Source organism: Myotis brandtii, unplaced genomic scaffold (genome assembly GCF_000412655.1).
Source record: "Myotis brandtii unplaced genomic scaffold, ASM41265v1 scaffold123, whole genome shotgun sequence".
Classification (NCBI taxonomy): Eukaryota; Metazoa; Chordata; class Mammalia; order Chiroptera; family Vespertilionidae; genus Myotis; species Myotis brandtii.
In genome coordinates, this window is record NW_005354291.1 from 7,882,391 (window position 1) to 7,899,627 (window position 17,237).

The 17,237-nt window shown below is 37.4% G+C and overlaps 2 protein-coding genes across 5 annotated transcripts in view; one reads left to right on the plus strand and one right to left on the minus strand.

The window, feature by feature from the left end:
• Nucleotides 1-17,237, plus strand: part of LAMA2 (laminin, alpha 2) — a 476,871-nt gene that overhangs the window by 19,533 nt on the left and 440,101 nt on the right. The gene's annotated exons all lie outside the window — the stretch shown is intronic.
• LOC102261236 (60S acidic ribosomal protein P1-like) lies at nucleotides 1,506-1,998 on the minus strand. Its single transcript, XM_005858975.1, has 2 exons — nucleotides 1,928-1,998; nucleotides 1,506-1,692 (listed from the first exon to the last, which is right to left on the minus strand). The coding sequence occupies exons 1-2, from the start codon at nucleotides 1,996-1,998 to the stop codon at nucleotides 1,506-1,508; spliced, it is 258 nt and encodes an 85-aa protein (XP_005859037.1).

The window sequence follows — 17,237 nt, forward strand, 5'->3', positions numbered from 1 at the left end:
GGAGAGGAGAAACATTAATTGGTTGCCTCCTCAATGCACTGCAATCAGGGATCGATCCTGCAACCTAGGAATGTGCCGTGACTGGGAATTGAACCCTCAACCTTTTGGTGTATGTGATGATGCTCCAACCAAGGGAGCCACCCAGCCAGGGAAACCTATATTTACCTTTGTGAAAAGATTTTATAAACATTCTGCTTAGATACTTACATGAATAAGACAAAGGATGATGGAAAAAACATACTGCTTTCCTTTAAACACACACACACACACACACACACACAACTTATCCCTATACAAACATACATACCTACACACTCACATATTTCCCCCCTTTTGATGGCTAATCTGTTTTTTAGATTAGTCTGTGGTTGAGTCGTGGGAGTGCAGGGTAAGAGCTAAGGAAGGAATTCCACCCAGAGCATTTCTGATTTCCTTAGTATTGTGTGGAATGGCATAAGAGATCTCTTCTAATTGTGCAGGATAAATACAGCCCACTGAACTGCTTAACAGCAGTTTACCACAAGCCAGTTATAGTGTCAAAGACATCGGAACCTTTTCTTCTATATTTGAATAATGATAAATGCCTTCATGCTCTGTGAGAACTACTGAAGTGTGTTTCTCTGCAGGTAAGCTTGGCAGTATCTTATAGAACTCCACTCAGAGCATTACTTAAACAGTGTGAAATACATTGTCTGACAAGAATTGTATTGCAATTTGGAATGATGTGTATGCAAGTGGATAGCCTGCCAGTTATTTGTACTTTAAAAAATGGACCTCTGAGGCCACAATAGAAAACCTTAGTCTTTATTTGGATATTTGCAGTGAAAACTATAATTGTTCCTTGTGGGAAAGTAAAGTAAATTCGATAATTTGGCCACAGTCCATCAAATATGTATGGTGAGAGACAACTTGCTTACTCTTTATTTCTAAAATAAGATGTATAATATAATATCTCCCTATTATTAAATATAATTTTCATTGAAATTGAAATACTTGATTGCATGTGTATCTAATGCTTATTTATGTCTTTTTTGGCTGTTATTTATTATCTAATGATTGTGCTACTATTATTTGCTGCTAGTTTGTCACCATCCCTCACCCTTGGTAATGATAGTTTTTCTTCTCATGGAAAATGTCAGTAATGGGTTCATGGTCCTAACTGGGCAGCAAAATAGCCGGGTAACCAAAGAGCCTGTTTGGCTAAATGGGGATATGAGAATGGAGGCCAAAGATTTCAAAGTCCTTGGCAAATTTTTGAAAGACTCCAATTCTATTGATTCATGTTCTCATTCACTGAGTCTGTAGGTACTCTAGAGTAAATGTTATAATCAGAGAGAACACTAGGTATAGATACCGATTTTAGCAATCGAACAATTGGTATTTGAATCACTGAGTTTCTGATATGTGAATACCTCACTAGTTATATGACTACATTTGGAGTATGCAATGCTCTTTTATTTCATTTCTTTAGAGTTACGCTTTTTATTGACTGTGTTACACGAGGTTTAGTCAAAAAGAACAAAGCCCATGTCATCATCAGATTCCTCTTTCTTTGCTTCCGCTTTCTTCTCAGTTGGCGCAGCAGTGGTGGAGGGGGCAGGACCTCCTGCAGGTGCAGCACCAGCTGCTGGGGCAGGTCCACCAGCCTCCGTATTGTCGATGAGGTTCCCAATATGGACATTGGCCAGAGCCTTTGCAAACAAGCCTGGCCAGAAAAAGGGTCAATACTTACCCCAGCTGCTTTCTTCTGATCTTATCCTCTGTCACGGTCACTTCATCTTCATGCAGGATAAGGGCCCAGTAGATGAAGGTGACTTCCGAGACCAAGGCGCAGAGATTCTCTCTTTGTCTTTTGCTCTTGGCATTTTAAGCCTGGCCGGAAAGGGTCAATACTTACCCCAGCTGCTTTCTTCTGTTCTTATCCTCTGTCACGGTTACTTCATCTTCATGCAGGATAAGGGCCCAGTAGATGCAGGTGACTTCCGAGACCAAGGCCATGGTGTGGGCAAGTGCTGGGCGAGCACTGCTGTTGCTGGAGCACTGACAGTTGCGAGGTGAAGTGAGGGCCTCACCCCAAAGCAGCCTTAGCTTCTTTGGGAGGACAGAGCACCTTAGGGGCATCTAGGGGAAGGGGTGAGTATGCAATGCTCTTATAATTGTGCATGGCAATTGAATGCAGAAACCTGAAAAACCTCAACACTCTGGTAATCTTTCCATAAAATAACTAGCCTTTCAAGTCTTTCTCCCCTTGTGAATTATTTTTCTTTTATCCGATTGCTTTTAAAGTTAGAGTCTGGTTGCATACAACTTTAAGATCCCATGAAGGGTGGGGTTTCTCAAATGTGTGGACATAGCGAAGTCTCGGAGGCATCAACTTGGAGAAGCTGTTGTGTTCTGTAAACAGTGGCTTTGAGGTCAGCCCATGACTTAGAGCTAGAGGTGATTCATAGCCTTTCCGCCCTACATATTTTTAAAAAATCTGAGCAGTCAAGTAAAGTTGGACACCCATTGGTCTTAAAGCTGGATTTTTTTTCTCTGTTTTAATAGGAATGATGTAGATAAGTTATGATGCGAATGGTAAGATAGGATCTGATAAGGTGGAGTTTGGGGAAGTAGAACCTCTAAAACATTAGTTTTAAGATAGATGAGGAGTTTTGACTGTTCCCTTCCCCCAATTATCTTTACATTTGTGTTTATTATTCCCCCTTCTTTATCTCAAGCCACCTATTCTTGTTCTTTCTTTTCCTCATTCTCTTTGGGTTGGATTTTTATTTTATTTTATTTACTCTATCTCATGATGTCTCAGTGCCTCTCCTTGTTTCTCCCCCTCCACAAATAGAATGTGAAACTGAAGCCCTCCCCCTTTAAAAAAAAGCCTAGTAATAGAAGCAGTATATATTTATTACTTTCTCATTGCAATTAAAAACTACATATAAGCAAAATCAAAGAGAAAAAATGTATTATTTAACACCAGATGTTGATTGAGCATCTTGAAGAATTGTAAGAATATATAGAACAATTTATATTACCTTATTTTTCTTAGCTACTTAAGAGTTTGGTCTATGTTCCCAATTTTAAAAAGCCATTTTCTAAAAATTTTACTTTCTACTTTATTCATTTTCCATGCCACATAGGATAAATTTTATTTGCTTTATATGTGGACTATTAACCTCAGTGGAGAAAGAGGTTTCCCTGACCTGCTTTAGGATTTATGTATTAAAATATTTAGTTATAAAGGTAATAACTCAGTATTGCTTATTCTAAAGGGAATTTTAAATCCACCATAACTTCTTTACTGATTGTATACAATGTTGAATATTATTTTATTTTCTTACAACTATTTTTTCTTTTATCTTATCTCCCTATATCTGTTTTTTTATTTTTATCTTACTATTCTTCATTTTTCCTCTTTACTCCCTTTCTCTTAACTTTATTTTTATAGAGTGGTGTGAGAGAAATGTTACTTTTGTCATTTTCTGCTGAGTGAAAGGTTTGCAAGAAGTAAACGTAATTATTTCCCCCAACTTGATGGTTTTACTAAAAAACTGGTATTATTATTATTATAAATTTTCTAAATTTACAACTCAATTTAGTAAAGTAGAACTCCTGGACTTGATGTTAGAAAGATTGGAAACATACACTCAAAATCTGAGTAAACTTGCTTGAGTAAATGTACACACATTTGCCCTGCAGTAATAGTTTCATTTATCTGAAAATTTAATAAATTAAAAAATTCTCTAATCATAAAAACCTGCATAATACTGAATTATCTAAAGAGAGGTCGGAATTAATAAAAAGAAATAAAATAATTTTGGAAGTTAGAATTTACACATTTATTGTCTTCTACTTTTCTTCAAGCTCTTCTTCTCCAATAAATATTTAGAAAAGCACTGTCAGCCCACTGTCCAACTAGAAACCTAGCAGGCATCCTAGTCTATATTTTATTTAATTTCTCTATTACTCCCAACATTCCCTTTGTAAGAGGGATAATATTCCAGTGTTATGAATTCTTCAGGGGACCCTCACACCTCTGCCAATTCTTTTGTCATCACTGGTTCAGGGGCTGGTCTAGTCTAGGAGTTGGTGATGGTGGATTGTGGAGGAACTAATTCAGCGGCGAGCAAATTCCATTTACTTTCAAATACCCTAATGGATTCTTACCTGAATTCTAACCTTTTGGATTCAGAAACCACAGATTTCAGATCTTTATTCGTTGTTCTCTTCCTCCCCTGCCTCCAATCTCTGATTCCCTACAATAATAGGATGCCCTCATAGTCTAAGATTCAGCCAGTATTGGTCACATGGGAAAAAACATAACACATAAGTATTTCAAATTGTTAATTTGTCTAGCACACACTAAAGTCTAATAAATCCGATTTCCTGCAAACCTATTAGTTGAACCTTTTAAAACTGTTTGCAGTTAAAAAAATGGTGAGCAGCAGTTTCATATAGTTCAACCTAATATTACGCCATCAATTTTCTTATAGGTTCACAATTGTAACAGTGATTCAGGCCACCATTGTCTCACACGTAGGTGTCATCACAGTGGTCTTAATGGATCTCCCTGCTTTCCCCCCTCCCCTCTCCCATTTGTTTATTATCGTATTTTTGGACATTATTCTGTTAACTCTCACAATTGTAACAGTGATTCAGGCCACCATCGTCTCACATGTAGGAGTCATCACAGTGGTCTTAATGGATCTTCCTGCTTTCCCCCCTCCCCTCTCCCATTTGTTTATTATACTTCAGCTAGGGCAAGCTTATTAAATGTAATAGTATTGAGCCACTCCTCTCTATAAAATTCTGTAATGACCTTAGTACTTGTGGTTTAAAAGTTGTGTGGCCATGCATTCCAGTTACTCTCTGATAGCCCTGGTTTACACCTACTGCTCCCACCTAATTATTAAAGGTGCCCCTTTTTATTCTCATAAGTGGCCTGGTTGGTAGATGAATTTTATTTATAAGGTACTTCCTGATCTGGCCTCTGCATTTCTCTCCGGCCTCATCTCTCACATTTTAAATTGCAATCTGAGCTCTAGCCACTCTGAACTCCCTTGGATTTATGGAACATGTCACGCATTCTCTCAGTTCTGAGCTTGGCCCCATGATGGTGTCACTGCCTGCAGCACCCTCTGTTAACCTGAGTAATTTCTGCCAATTTGTCATGATTGCTCTATATACTTCCTACAAGAAATACTTTCTGATCTCCAGACCACTTGGATTTCCCTGTTTCTGTGCTCATGTTTGTTCTGTATATCCCCAATCAAATCCTCTTCCCACTGAACATGTTTGTATAGATTTCCCGTGCTTTCTTTTAGAACATTAGTTCTGGCAACACAGGACTTAGTTTATTCACCACTGTAATCACCAATGCTTATTAATAAGTGTTTATTACTACATTGATGTTACTAAAAATATACATATGTGTTAAACGAATTTGTGAGACAAGATTAATTTTAGTGTGATGTGGCACTTTGACATCTGCTCTTGACTTTTTATATTGCAAGAGGGATGTTAAGAGAGTATAAAGCACTATAATGAGGGAGAAGAAAAGGAGGCCATTAAATGCTGTTTAACAAAGAAAAATCAACCAAAAAAATGAGTTTGTGTGTCACCTCTGACACACGTGTCATAGGTTCACCATCACTGGAATAGATCCTTCCTCACAGTGTCTAGAAGAAATAACAATCTGAGACCTTGATTTCTAACTTCTAGCCTCCGGTATATAAAATGATGCAGCAGCTATAAAAAAAATAGTATGGCAGTTTCTCAAAACATTAAAAATAGAATTATCATATAATCAGCAATTCTTCTTCTGGGAATATACCCCAAAGAATTGAAATCAGGGTCTGAAAGAGGTACTTGCACACTCATGTTTATAGTAGCATTATTCACAATAGATAAAAGGTGGAAGCAACCCAAGGGCTCGAAGATGGATGAAAGGATAAACAAAATGTGGTATATACAGACAATGGAATTTTATTTGGCTTTAAAAAAGGATAGTCTGACACATGCAACAACGTGGATGGACCTTGAGGACATTATGTTAAATGAAATAAGCCAGTCAGAAAAGACAAATACTGCATGATTCCACTTATATGAGGTACCTGAAGTAGTTAAATTCGTAGACATAGAAAGTAGAATGGTGATTGTACAGGGCAGGGGCAGTTATTGTTTACTGGGTTCAGAGTTTCAGTTGAAAGAGTTCTGGGGATGGATGGTGGTCATAGTTTAATAGCAATGTGACTGTGTTTCATACTGTTCAAAGTGGTCAAGATGGTAAAATTTAAACATAACATCCTCACTTCTATTATTCTACCCAGAGAAAGTCAGTCTTTATTCTTCAGTTAGGAGGTCTCTTTTTCTTATACATTTACATAAACACACATTCTCATATGGCAATAGAGCAATATATGCTTTATTCGTAGATGAGTTTTTCACATAAATACTCTTACTGTGCATCTTATTCTGCATGTGCAACAATGTTAGTTATGAGAGTTGGGGACAGGAAACATCCTGGGCTCCAACAGAAGTGGCCTTTCATTCCCTTCTCTGCCTCATTCTTTTTGGTCTTGATTCCCTTGCACTGAGGCTTTCCATCAATCCTTCAATAATGAGCCATTCTTGTGGACTCTGTAATTGTCCACCAGATCTAGGATTTCTACCGGCCCCTTCTACCATTTCCATGTCACTTCTTCTAAAATTCCTCATTCTACTCTATCGGGGTATGAGTGCAGTGTTGGGCTTCAAAGGTAAAGTCACAGCTTTCCACAGCTCTTCAAAGTGCATTAGCTTTGAGTCTGTTTGGAATGTCTTTAAAAATCCTTTTTGGTGGTGGTTCGAATGGGGGTTGGAGTACAAATATTAGCTCTCCTGTAGGTCTCCAGTCTTTATATATGAGGAGTTTACAGTTTCCAGGATCAGTATATATCAGATCCCAAATTTATAATCCCCAGAGGTTGCTCAGATACTTCTGTGATACTTCAATAATATGATTTGTTCTCAATATTTAGGGTGAAACAATGATGAAGAATTGGGAAGAAAAGTTTCGAAACTCAAATGCGTTAATAGGCTCCCAAACTACTGACAGCTTAAATCTTGTTTCAACATAGAAAGATCTAAAATAACAATGTGATATTGTATATCTACACAGTGTTTTATACTAGTATTGTGTCTGGATTAGTAAAAGTTATTATTGGCTATAGTTAGAATATTTACACTCCTTTTTAAAAGTGGTAATTATTTTCTGAGATAATTCACAGAATCTGACCTCTTTTCTAAGCCCCTTCCTTCTTCTGAAGTAGATAAGACCACTTTGCCAATTAGAACTATTTAGTATAGTAAAGCTCAGAGTTGATAAAGTGATTTAGTATTCAACAGACATAATGTTGTAGTATTATTGGTAAGATTTTGAGACATATCCCTGTACACTTAAGCTCTGCTAACAAAGAGGAAATGGAGCATTAAGTATGTATATGCTGAATCTGATTAAGGCTGACATCCAGTTTGAATACATTCATTCTCTAAGGTGTAGTTTTGGGTATAAGCCATCAACCAAGCACAAAATGGTATGGTTGAAAGCAGCAGGACTCAAAGATGTTGTGGGTTTTAAGGGACTGAGAATATTCTGTAGCTATTGAAATGGGATGCATAGCTGATAATTTGTCTTTAACTTCTAAAATGACTAAAGCATTCCCTGGTTAACACACCAGTCTCCCTCCTTTCTCGTCACTTCTTTAGAGCACTGGCTTTCAAACTCTTTTCTTGGTAAGACACATACAGGGTGGGGCAAAGGTAGGTTTACAGTTGTGGGTACACAAAACACGGAGTTTATTCTTGTGTTATTATTTAGTAAATATTGTATTATTTTTTCATATGAACAGCTGTGACCCTGCTTTTATCCAACCTACACACGCACAAGCATGCACACAAAATGATAATGTCATAAAATATCTTCTACCAATACTTAGACTTATTGCAATCAGTGCACTTCCATATTTCTACTCTATATTCTTTATTTTTAATATTAGTTTTGACCTTCTAAGTTGATTTCAAAATCTATTTTCAGACTAATAATTTGAAAAATCCTCTCCAGAGTATCTTATTTTTATATATTTAACTGCATTTTGAGAATAATTGAAAGTGGGTTGACTAGAGCCAAGACCTACAGGATCAATGATTTTCTTGTTTCATTGTTGTATCCTTATGGTAGTACATAGTAGCTATTCAATAAATAATGTTGAATGAAAGCATGAATCTATTTATAACATCCTGTTCTTCAAGTGACTTTGAGTTTTATAAGGGTTGTAATTCCTTTGTCATTAGCAGAGTATCTGATACACAGTACACAACTTAAATGTATGAATAAACAAGGAATTAAATGCATGAATATTTTAGAGGGAGGCTGAAAAGAAGATTTCAATATTGAGGAAGTACACCCAGACTTGAGGAAGCAGGGGAGTATTGTTACACATCCAAAGTGTAGGCTTATAATAAAAAGCAGAGAGGAGCAGAAAGATCAGCAAGAAGTAAATGATCTAGCAGTTTGAGTCAGAGACTTGAATACCCATTCCTCCATTACCTTATTAACTAACTCCTGCTCCTCATGAGACAGCTTAAGCATTGTCTTCTGAGAAACAAGTGTTTCCTATGCAGACTGAGCGGCCCTTCCTGGTTCTCCCTGAACACTCTGAGCAAGCCCCTCCATTGCCTTCCAAAAAGACTTCTCGACTCCATTTTTGCCCACTCTAATCTGTTCTCTTCACAGCAATTAGAGATGTTTGTCACTCCCTACTTTAGAGTTTATAGTGATCTACCTTTATTTCTATAATAAAGACCAAAAAAAGTCTCCACTGTTCTTGGCCATTGTAGGTTTTGCTACTATATTTCAAGTTATCTTTTGTCTATATACTGATTCTTTTTGATTTCTTAAATGTGTTCTGTTCTCTCCACTGTGATAAAACGCCCTTATCTCTGATTCTTCTTACTACTTTAGAATATCATTCCCACCTAGCCTACACATTTTTCAAACTTTAGTCAAATATCTCTTTCTTAGAAAATTCTTCTTAGACTGCCCCTTGCCCTTTAACATTTCCTATTAGGGGTACTATTGTTTCCTATGCTTTTCCTTTGTAGTACTAATAGTGGATTATAATCGCTGACTTTTCGAACAAGTTGATTAATATCCCCTCTTTCTCTATTGTAAGCTCTATAAGGAAAATGTATTTCTGTTTTCTTTATTCTCTCTCTCCTTCTCTCTCTCTCTCTTCTCACACACTTAGCACATTGTTTGGTACTGATTGACATCCAAAAAATATTTGTTGTAATGAATGAATTTTGAGTGTGGGAATAAATGGGTAATGCAGTCATGAATGAATAAAGAATGTATCACATTTTTGTGGTTAATATTTTGTTTACTTTCATGGCTAAAACTAAGTGTCATATTATGAAATATGACATGAAAGCCAAGGAACCAAAGGGCATTTCTTATAATGCAGAATGTTATTTTTAGTATTAATTAGAGATGCTTAGTATTTACAGGGGTACAGAACCATGTATTGTATAAAGGAAGAAGTCAAGAGCAATGACATGGAATAAGCATGGGACTTTTATTTATTTATTTATTAATAATGTTTTTTCTTTATTGATTAAGGTATTACATACGTGTCTGTATTGCCCCATTGTCCCCTCACTCCCCTCTCCCCCGACTCAAACATGGGACTTTTAAAATAAATTTCCTGAGCAGAAGGTTTTCTTTGGGCAGTGATGAAAAACAAGGCTTACTAGGGTAGAGCAAGTGAATGGAATCAGGAAGGACAAACTAGACAAAAGGAATTATCTCAAACTTTCAACAAATACTTATTATCTACTAATTACCAGACATATAATATTAGGTCCTAGCAAAATTAAGGTACAATGAGGAGGGAGAGGTTTATTATGATCTCTTGAAAAGTAAAGCACATAAGCAAAGTTTGTGTTGAGAAGATTAATCTGGAAGCTTTGGAAAGATGGATCTGAGATAGGGAGGAGGTATGTTGAATGAATGAATGAATGAATGAATGAATCAAATCAATAAACCAGCTGTGCTTTTTGTGACTATTCTGTGCATCCCCATTTAATTTGGTTCTCTTGACTGTGAGATTTGGCTTTACATTTTACTATTTCTTTGGTTCTCTTACATTGAGTTAAAGAGATTTAAAAAATAGTTTTCAAAACTCAGAAATAAAAAATAACATGCTAGATAAATAGATGAGCTTAGAACTAAAAACCAAAAAAAAAAATAAAGATGGTAAATATATGTGAGAAACATGACAATGTATTTCATTAATAATTCACACTGTTAAAAGCAAACATAATCTTATGTTGTGGATGATAGTTTTGTTCTCTGTGCCCAGGGTGCTATAATCTACTGATGATGATTTTTTGAAGATACTGTGTAGCAAAGGGTCATCACATAGCCCACATACACCTCTGCCACTGAGAAGTTCAGATGTAGGAGATGAAGGGGGGCAAGGCCAGCCTCCGTTAATCTGAGTTTGAAATGAGCATCTCTGGAGAACACTGTAAATTTAGCTATGGTTAAAATGCTCCACCACAGAAGAGCAGCAAAAAACACTCTTATTGTAATAAGCCCAGAAAACAATCCCAAGATATATGATTAAACACAAACTTAACAACTGAAGCACAAATAGTGTGACCTTCTCTTGACTTCTACTTTCACAGCTTTACTTATCCAAGTTCTGTTTTGAACATTAAGCATTGTTCATAGCCGTAACTGTGGTGCTAATGTGCCCATCCTATCTATTATTTTCCCCTTCTATTTTTATTGAGCTCTTTTAGGAGAAACTTGATAAAATCTTTATCAACAAAGGTTTTAACTCAAGTGCTTTTAAAAATAAGACTACATGTTAAATACAGTAGCATTTAAAAGCGTCTATTCTATTGTCATTTAGGTTACTGTTTATTGAAATGTCATTGAAGACTAGTGCAATCCTTTCCTTCCTGTTCAGTTTAAAATGAAAAGCAAAAGAAAAGATGGCCAGCAGCCAGAAACACTGAGTAAATTATCCATTTTATTAAATTTTCAGAACTATTAATTGACTCATTTAAATAGATGTTAAAAGTTTGCATATGTGTGTCTGAACACTGTTGCCATGGAGATTAAAACTTTTTTTTTTCCAGTTGTGTATGCCGGGAATGGCAGATTTTTCTAGTTGATGCTTCTGGGGAATAAAAAAAATTAGTTTTGGTAGAATTCTGTGGAATAAATCCTTTTATAGAACAAAGTTTAGTTAAGAAAGATATGTCTTAATGGGTTTATTAACATATAGTGTTATTTTGGATAACAATTTTAAAATTATATATATTATTTTATATACATAATTTAAAAATTATAAATATATGTATATATTTATCTGTATCATATAGCATATTGAACAATTATCAATTCTATTGGTAACTGCCTTGTCTGCAGGTAAGCCAAGTACTTACCCAAGGGTGTGGGAGCTGAGGGACCGTAATGGTGATCTGTGGACAGAGTGCTGGCTGATTGTAGATTCGACCAGGAGTCCACCTCCACCAGCTTTCCTCAGATGGGCTCTATAGGACCCTCATTCTAATGCATTTATACATATTCAGATCATTTTTTCCATTAAAAAAACATACTATTTATTTTTTTAAGTCATTAAGTTTTATTTCTGTTTGATTAGAGAACATGTCTTAAGCAATTTCTTTTTTTCCCTTTATTGAATAAGATATTACAAATGTGTCCTTATCCCCCCAATGTCCCCTCATCCCCCCAATCCTGCCCTCACCCTCACCCTCACCCCCTGTTTTCCACATCCATCACTTATCCTTATATGCTTTTCTAGAAATAACTATTATTTTCTATTTGGGCTTGTATATAATTCATTTTTCCAAATGACCAGGAAACAAGGAGAATTTCATACATTTTTTCCTACTTGCTAGTTTATTAGAGAAAATGGTGGAAATAACATTTAAAAAAAATACTATTCATGAATAACATAGAAGAAAATAGTGTGGTTGTATGGCAAAGGTAAAGAAGAAAAGGAGAAAAATGCCTGGCTTGTGAGAGTACCCCAGTAGGTCAAGTGAGAGGCTTTGTTTAGAGGCACCTTGTGAAGACTGAGCCACTGACATTAAGAAAGATTTACAGAGACCACTTATAAAATATATCTGGTGGGAGGTTTTATATATACAATCATGTATGACAAAAATCAAGATTTCATAAGATCTTCACAGGTTAGAGTGCTACATCTGTTATGATGTAATTTAATAGTAATAAGTAAAAGCTCTGGTGATTCGTTCCCCAAAACCTGATAGTCTGGGAACTCATATGTGTAATCTTAGGGGTTTAGTGAGCAGGAAGTTCATCAGGTGTCAGTCCTCTGATAGGATTTCAAAATAGCTAATGGGATCTTAATAATTTTAATAGACATGGCTGCTCAAACAGTGGTCGATGGCTCACCAGAGTCTAAATCACCAAGGTGTTGAAAATTTATTTGTGAGAGACCCTACCCAGACTAAATAAATTCATCAGAATCTGTGGATTTGGGTCTAGAAATTTGCACTTTTATCAAAATACTGACACATATCCCAGAGTTGGCAAATTATTGATCTAAAATAAGAAAGGTGATAGCCCTGTTATATATTCTGTTTGCTAAGTTAAATCTGGAAAACATATACTTCAGGTGCCATACTTTAGATGAATATAGGAAAGTAGGTTAATTTTTGAGGAAAAGGGTGAATGTGTCATGGAAGGTTTGTGGGATGATGGCTAATATTTATCATATATTAGAGCAGGCTCAGAAAAGATACATCAGTTGTCCTCAAACACTTGAGAGAATGTCAGTAAGAAGAGTATAAGTGTGACTTATTTACCCTAAATCTTTGATTAAAAATGTATTTTAATAATTTAATTGATTTAATTGTGTTTTTTCCTCTAGTGACCATCTGTTATAATTTTGAATACCTTAACATGTGAAAAAAAATTATGTCAGTAAGACACATTTGTTACAGTAAATTTCTCACTTCTGAAGTTTTTAATCAGCATAGCTGCCATCAGACTGACCAACCAGTTGCCTGCTAATCCATCTGATCCATGTCATACTAATCCAACAGCCAGTGGAGAACAGCTGCTGTTCTTATTTCATTCTCCTTCTTGCTTTCATAACATCTAAGTGCCAATAACTGGGTAGGCATTTTACCAAAAGCAGTTGTTACAACAGCTTGAATTTAAATCCCAACTCATTTTCCACAAAATAAAGATAAAGTTGAGTGTAAATTTCAGTAGTGGCATATAGATGAGATATTTGGAATTGGTAATTATTTTTAAACAATGCAAATTTATTTTCTCAATTCTGAAAGCCAAATTTTGAGCGTATCATGGGTCATCATAGTCATGGTCATTTCTGGAAATTCTGTGGATAAATTCACTTCCAAACTCAGGTTGTTGGAAGAATTGTTTCATATGTTTGTAGAACTGAGGTCCAAATTCCATGCTGATTGTTGGTCAGGGGTCGTTCTCATCTTTTAAAAGCTACTGTAAACTTTAACTCATGGCCCCTTATCACCATCTTCAACGCCATTTCATTTATTTAATTTCTAGTGGAAAGTTCTTAGCTTTCCAAATATTTCCCAGTACTTGGGCAATCAGTGACATGCGAGGAGCCATGGTTGGGGATTGAGGCAGGTTCCAGAGCCACATTGCCTGGGGTTGAATCCCCATCTCTCACTGAGTAGTTCTGTGACCTCAGGCAACTTGCATAACCTCTCTGTACCCTGTCTGTAAATCAGGGTAATAACAGTACCTACCTCATAGAGCATAGTGAGGATTATATACACATATATTACATACATGTAGATTTGTAGATATCTACACTAATAAAAGAGGAATATGCAAATTGTCTGGGACATCATCACAGTAACAGTAACGACATACAGGCTGCCTGGGGCAACAAGTCCAGCAGGGGGGTTAGTGAGGAACAACCAAACGACTGAACAGCAGGCTTCGTGGGGTGACCAGGCCGGCAGGGGGGTTAATGAGGGATGACCAAACGATTGAACAGCAGGCTGTGTGGGGCGACCAGGCCAGCAGGGGGGTTAGTGAGGGACGACCAAATGACTGAACAGCAGGCTGCGTGGGGCAACCAGGCTGGCAGGGGGTACAGTTGGGAGTGACTAGGATGGCAGAGGGGGGCAGTTGGGAGCAACCAGGCTGGCAGGCAGAGGTGGTTATGGGTGATCAGGCTGGTAGGGGGGGCAGTTAGGGGTGACCAGGCCAGAAGAGGGGGCAGTAAGGGGCAACCAGGCTGGTGGGGGGGGGCAGTTGGGGGCAACAAGGGTGGCCATGAGGGCAGTTAGGGGCGATCAGGTCAGCAAGCAAAGGTGGTTAGGGGTGATCAGGCTGGCAGGGGGGGCAGTTAGGGATGATCAGGCAGGCAAGCAGGTGAGCAGTTAGGAGGCAGAGGTCCCGGATTGTGAGAGGGATCGGGCCTAAACCAGCAGTTGGACAGCCTCTGAGGGGTCCCGGATTGGAGAGGGTTCAGGCTGGGCTGGACACCCCCGCCCCCCCGCCCCCTGTGCATGAATTTTGTGCACCAGGACTCTAGTATACATATAGGGTGCTTAGCAGAGTCCCTGGAACCAAGCAAGCACTGAATTAAATATTAGATATTACGATTTAGCTCACCTGAAACAATCAAATGGTATAGCACTAAAGGCATGCAAAAATAACATAAACCTCAACTATTGAAATGATATCATATTTGTAGGTATCTATGATGGAGAAAGGGAGGAGGAATCTAGAGGCATAATATTTGAAGTTTACCAAACTTTTTTAACAATAATGTGACTGTATTTTGTTATCTGTGTGAAGTTTCACTGACAGTCATTTCTATCGAGCCAGTAAAAAGCATCAACTTTGGAGTCAGGCAGGTATGAATCTGAACTGTTAGTTTTTCCATCTTCTAGCCGTTTGACCTTGTGCAAGTGCCTTTAACTATCTCTATTTTTTAAATCTATAAAATAGAAACTCTTTCCTTATAAGGTTATCAAGAGGATTAGATGTGATAACAGGTATAAGTGCCTAACAGAGTGACTGGCACAGATAAATCCTCAATGAATTGGAGCTGTTCTTAAAAGGAAGATATTAGAGGAGATAAGGCATCACTTCCAAATAAAAATCCTGGTTAAATTTTATGAGGAAAATCCTTTATAAGAAATCTCCTTCCAGCATGATGTCTAAAATTAAAAGTATTCATTTATAATGCATAATAGAGGAATTATTTTAAATGAGGTTACTGACATATCAAGCAAATCCACCAAGGTAGAGCTTAAAGTCTGAGTTACAAAGTAATTTACTGTGATTCCAGGGAATGGTGCAAACCCCAAGGCAATGATTGCAGAATAAATTCTACTGGTAATCTCAACCTAGTGTCATCAACGTTGGTTTTCCTATACAGAGGGAAAATCTTACTTTCCCAAAGTTGTTGAGATTGAATTTAATTCAGCATGCCCCAGAAATGCTGTTTATCCATTTTGGCTTTTTCATTTAAAAAATATTTCACCCTTTTTCATTTAAAAAAATATTTCTATATTTCATAAACAACCCTAAACTGCAAACCCAGTTAAAAACCATTTCAAATCCTGATAATTTAATTTTCTGAACTGGAATAAAAACATTTCTTTAAATATATGGAAAAGTTAATGTCTTTCCCATAGTGCATTATATTATATCAGATCTTGAAAATTCACTTAAGTAGTCTAGTGTTTGTGGTAATTTAGATATTAGCCAGCAGGAGTAGAAATTAATTTCATACATTATCAATAACAAATAATTTTTAAACATCTACCATAAAGAAGGCACTGTACAACCCTTGGGGGTCTCAATTTATTGAGAAAAACAGGCACCGTAACAAATAAGTATTGTTGAATTTAACGAAATTACCCAGAATGCAATTGCATTTATGTTTGGCAGATGTTTATAGATGTTGAGTTTTACAGTGCAAAATCTGGGCACACTCATTATAGAAGGAAAAGGAGCACCCTCTTATATTAATACTAATTATAATTATTATTATTTTTTTAATATATTTTATTGATTTTTTACAGAGAGGAAGGGAGAGGGATAGAGAGTTAGAAACATCGGTGAGAGAGAAACATCGGTCAGCTGCCTCCTGCACACTCCCCACTGGGGATGTGCCCGCAACCAAGGTACATGCCCTTGACCGGAATCAAACCTGGGACCCTTGAGTCCGCAGGCCGACGCTCTATCCACTGAGCCAAACCGGTTAGGGCATATAATTATTAACATTGTTGGTTATCTTCTATGTAGTGGTCTACAAACTTATTCCTATATAAGGTAGGTAGTTTTTCTTATTTAGTCTTCAGTAGCAAGTGATATAAATCCAAATTTAGCCTCAATTGACTCCTCTGTTAATTTGTCCAGAGAGGGCAAAAAGGCTGATAGCTATTAGATGGGAGGAGTGTTGAGGGGCTGGGTGAAAAAGGTTAAGGGATTAAGAAACAAAACAAAACAAAACAGCCCTGGCCGGTTTGGTTCAGTGGATAGAGCATTGGCTTGCGGACTCAAGGGTCCCAGGTTCGATTCCGGTCAAGGGCATGTACCTTGATTGCGGGCACATCCCCAGTGGGGAGTATGCAGGAGGTGGCTGATCGATGTTTCTCTCTCATGGATGTTTCTAACTCTCTATCCTTCTCCCTTCCTCTCTGTAAAAAAATCAATAAAATATATTTAAAAAGAAAGAAGAAAACAAAAAAACAACAAAACAAAACCTTCTTAGACCCAGACAACAGCATGATGATTACCAGCGTTTTAGGAAGGTGGGAGGTGGGGAGGCAGAAGAGGGTAAAGGGGGGACAAATGGTGATGGAAGGAGACTTGAGTTTGGGTGGTGAACACACAATACAATATACATATGATGTATTGCAGACCCGAAACTTATATAATTTTATTAACCAATGTCACCCCAATAAATTCTATAAAATTACTAGAGGCCCAATGCACAAAAATTTGTGCACTCGGGGTGTGGGGGGAGTCCCTCAGCCCATCCTGTGCCCTCTCGCAGTCTGGGACCCCTCAGGAGATAATGACCTGCTGGCTTAGGCCTGCTCCTGGGTGGCAGAGGGCAGGCCCAATCCCTAGGTGCAGCCCCTGGTTGGGCTCAGAGCAGGGCCGATTGGGGAGTTGGGGCGCC